The following is a 4,964-nucleotide window of genomic DNA, read 5'->3' on the forward strand; positions in this document are numbered from 1 at the left end:
AATTTTAATAATTTAAATTTTTTTTTATTTTTCTTATAAATTCAAACTTCTCAAATCGTTAAAATTTCATATTTAATTTTTTTTAAATAAACTCATGTAATACATGAGTCTTACATCTAGTACATATTATATACCATCTGAAAATGCCAAATTCCAAAATTGGTGGTGGCTTTGAAATATATATAAAATATATGGTCATTTACATCAATTGTCCAAAATCACGTGGTTATAATTATAAATATCCCTAAAATTTAGCTATTTATACCACATTCCACATGAAACATATCAACCACTTTCCAAAATATAAAAATATGCCAAACTTATTAGTAGAACCCTCAGATTTTCGCCGTGAAAACCAATGGGATCAACGAAAAATACCATTTTCCGAAGTGGTGATCACAAGAACGAGGAATCATTTTTTTGGCCGAAAATGGAACACGGCAGACATCCAAGTGGCATCATGGTTCATTTTTGTTCATTTACTTACTCTTTTTGCACCATTTGCATTCACTTGGGATGCTTTTTGGATCGCAAGTGTTGGCTACTTGCTAACAGGAATGTTAGGCATAACTCTCACTTATCACCGACTTTTATCCCACCATAGTCTCAAACTCCCTAAATGGCTCGAATATTCATTTGTTTACCTTGGAGTTCTAGCCGCCCAGGTTTGTATTTAACTAAAACTACATATTAATTTTTATAAAATACAAATACAAATACAGTTATATAAAATTAATCACATTGAGACCATATATATATATATATATATATATATATATATATATATATATATATATATATATATATATATATATATATATATATAAAGAGAGAGAGAGAGAATAAAATCTAATTTACTCTTAATTCCACCAATCTCTAACATGGTATTTAAACCTTAGAAATGTTCTGTAATGATATGTAAACATTTGACACATTCGATTTAACAATGGTCAACTCTATTTTATTAGAAAAACCAAACAATATTTTTCATCCCAATGAAATGAATCATGTTACAATTACATCATACAAAAAAAAAAAAATACATAACTATTAATTTTATTTGTAGGGAGATCCAATATTTTGGGTGAGCAACCATAGATTCCATCACAAATACGTTGATTCAGATAATGATATACATTCTCCAACAAACGGGTTTTGGTTTAGTCATATGGGTTGGATGTTTGATAGTGGATACTTGGTAGAAAAGGTATTATTGTTTTATTTTTTCTTTGAAATTTTAATTTATTATTATAAAATTTTTAATTAAATATTGTCTGCTAAGAATACAAAACATCCTAAAACTATATCATATTGGTTGTTTTTTTGCAGTATCAAGAACGTAAAAACGTCGAAGATTTAAAAAATCAGATGTTCTATGTATTCATACATAAAACTTACATGTGGCATTTATTTGGATGTGGTGCTCTCTTATATGCATGTGGTGGATTTTCTTATCTAGTTTGGGGAATGGTATAACATCTCTATTTGAATTCATTTCCTGGATTCTGTATCAACAATGAGCTCGTATCAACAATGATTTTTGATACATTTCAAGTGAAATGAATCATTTTCATAAACTTGTGTTGTTTGAATTATTAAAAAAGATAAAAAAGTATTTGAGAGAAACCACATACATTTCCTCAACAAGTGCATTCAAGGTTTGTGTTGGTATGGACCAATCCTCTCTCTCTCTCTCTCTCTCTCTCTCTATATATATATATATATATATATATATATATATATATATATATATATATATACACACACACACACACACACGTGTGTGTGTCTCGTCCAAACCCCTCGATGGCAAAGAGGAGGGGGAAGGGGTGGTCTTCACTTGGGTATGCAGAAGAAAACTCGCATAAAAATATGTGGCCTCAACAACACACCTCTACGCTTAGAAGCCATCACATTAACACCATTTCTATAGGGTGGTGTGCATGTCTTATTGTGCAACTTCCTCGACACCATACCCTTGGTGTGGTGAGAATATCATACATAATTGTCCAAATGAAACGTTGTAGTTGAGTTTCTTGAAATTATCACTTCTGTTTTATCATTTATAAATTTTATATCTCTAACTTTCAATTATTCTCTTTCGAAAATATCTTTTAATTCTTCAAGTTTTGACTTTTTTTTGAGTTTTTGTTATTGAATCGTTATTTCATTTTTTCGATAATTTATGAAAATTACACCTATATTTTTTTTATGTAAACTTGTAAGATTGGTCAAACTTTTAAAAATATCCAAATTTTGTTTATGTAACTCATCTAAAATTACTTTTATTAGGGTTGTAAATGGACCGAACTAAATGGACCGAACGAACACCAACGATTACTTGTTCAAGTTTGTTCATTTAAGTTAACCAAACAAATGAACGAACATGAACATATAAATGAACGAGTTTTTTTGTTTATGTTCGTTCGTTTAACAAATTGCATTGTTTATGTTCATTCATTTATGTTGGTGAACATGCTAAACGAATATAAACAAATGTATCTAAACAAACATAACTAAACATATACGAACATAAACGAACATATAATATAGTAATGTAATTAAACACAACTTAACATATATGAACATTATAAGAACTTAAATGAATGATCATAAACGAACGTAGATCAACAACATAAACAATCACAAACGTAATTGAACAAACAATATCATTGTTCATATTCGTTCGTTTAACTAAATGAATGAGAACTTATGTTAATGTTCATTCATTTATTATATAAACAAACATAAACGAACTTCATGTGGAACAGTTCATGAACCGTTCGTTGAACGTTCGGTTCATTTGCAGCCCTAATTTGTATAGCTATATTTTGTTTTAATATTATATTTTTTTATTTGGTTTTATATTATTATTAAGATTAAATTATGTAAATGGTAGTTATGTTTATAAAAAGACACTACTTCGGTCTCTATTATTTGTTTGACGAGGGTATTTAATTCTTACATTGCATATAAAATATCTTTATATCTTTTACATTTTATTAAAATAACTACAATTAAAAAAAAAGGTATACCCCACCAACCACTTTCTTTCCCTCCCCGACCACGTTGACCCCATTTCATATCGATACCTCACTTTCCCTTTATTCCATTCTAACTTTTGTTGACCAAGAACTTCCATCACCCGCCAACGCCCACCACTAGCGGGACGTTCCTGGATCCCCACCTACTTTTATTTCTCCTCTATTTTGTCATACCTTTGCTTCAACACCTCAAAGAGGAGACTTTGTTGAAGAGGCATACCTAAGAAGTACATCGACGTTCATAAGATTAAGGTTCTTTTGCAAAGGTATAGTCATCAAGCTATCCACCAAGATTTATCATACCTACCTACTGATGAGTACAAATGGAAAAATAAGGGTTGTTGTCTACAAAATATACACATACACATAAAATAGTGGAATCCTTTGTTCTTCTTTTTCTTTCTTTGATGCGAACTATTTCAAGAAAATGGGGTCGGTCTAAAGAAGGGAAAGGAGGAGAGCACACTAATACACATATATCCATACAAATCATCATCCCTTAAGAAAATGAGAAACATCAATGTTTCTATTTTTTTCCGTGTATTAATTAACCAAACAAACAAAGCACATATAGAACCAATGAGAGAGAGAGAGAGACACACACACACAAACAATAGTTCTCCCATGTTCTTCTAAATTTACGCAAAAAAAATCATTTTGAATTTATATTTATGGTGTATATAGGGTGTGAGAATTGTATGGCTTTACCACATCACCTTCTGTGTGAACTCTGTTTGTCACATATGGGGAAACCGAGCTTGGAATACAAGTGATCTCTCCAAAAACAATTGGTAAGTTTATAAATATCTAAATAATCATACTAGAATCTATCATAAAATTGTATCTAAATATTGTGAAGGTGGGTAGGAGTGCTTGCGTTCGGAGAAGGATGGCATAACAATCATCATGCATTTGAGTATTCAGCTCGACATGGATTTGAGTGGTGGCAAATTGACGTTACTTGGTACATCATAAGGTCTCTTGAATCCATTGGGTTGGCAACCAACATCAAAGTTCCAACTAATCTCCAAAAGTTTAAGAAATCAATTGTCACTTCGGATGATACATTTAATGATTAATCACTTTGTGTGCAACCAGAGGCAGATTCACATAGGTGCACGGAGTAGCCTGTGTGACTCCTCAATATAAACATTAAAATTTTCATAATTTTTTTAATATTGTCATGGTACCTTTTATATATATATATATATATATATATATATATATATATATATATATATATATATATATATATATATAGGGAAGAGTTATATGGAAAATGAATGATTAGGGCAACACATATTTGAACCAATGAAAACATGACAACACATCACTTTCACAATAACTTCCACAATACATTACTTGTAAAGAAAGAAATGGACACGTGTCATTTGATTATTGGTTCCGGTAGATGTTGCCCTAGTTATTTGTTTTCCATAGAACTCATTCCTATATATATATATATATATATATATATATATATATATATATATATATATATATATATATATATATATATATATATATATATATATATATAAAAGATCAAGTTTGTTTATAGTCAAATGTGTTGCTTTAGTGCAACGGTATATTTATGTTACACAATGTAGCATAAAATATATCTTTAAGTAAAATAAACATCAGAGGTGATCAATTTTATGCACATCAGTGTATATGCATCATGGATTTGTTTGTTATTGCTAGTCTTTCATTGATATAAAATTCCCTATTTTATTTATTTATTTATTGATTAAATTTTGGTTGGAAATAAATCTATAAGTTAAACATGGACATATTCTTTAATCTCATCTTATCTCATTTGCATTCTTTCTTTTGTTAAATGATACATTTTGTTGGCTAATTTCTATTGGCTGGTGAAAGTGAAACATCCCAAAAATACAACCCATTTTTTTTAATATT

The 4,964-nt window shown here is 29.4% G+C and overlaps 1 protein-coding gene across 1 annotated transcript; it reads left to right on the top strand.

Annotated features, from left to right (window-relative positions):
- Positions 1-287: 287 nt before the first annotated feature.
- On the top strand, positions 288-4,231 carry LOC111897843 (delta-9 acyl-lipid desaturase 1). Its single transcript, XM_023893781.3, has 5 exons — positions 288-665; positions 1,067-1,207; positions 1,330-1,470; positions 3,729-3,835; positions 3,904-4,231. The coding sequence occupies exons 1-5, from the start codon at positions 312-314 to the stop codon at positions 4,121-4,123; spliced, it is 963 nt and encodes a 320-aa protein (XP_023749549.1). The 5' UTR covers positions 288-311; the 3' UTR covers positions 4,124-4,231.
- The last annotated feature ends 733 nt before the right edge of the window (positions 4,232-4,964 follow it).

The sequence above is a fragment of the Lactuca sativa genome, chromosome 5 (genome assembly GCF_002870075.4).
Source record: "Lactuca sativa cultivar Salinas chromosome 5, Lsat_Salinas_v11, whole genome shotgun sequence".
NCBI lineage: Eukaryota > Viridiplantae > Streptophyta > Magnoliopsida > Asterales > Asteraceae > Lactuca > Lactuca sativa.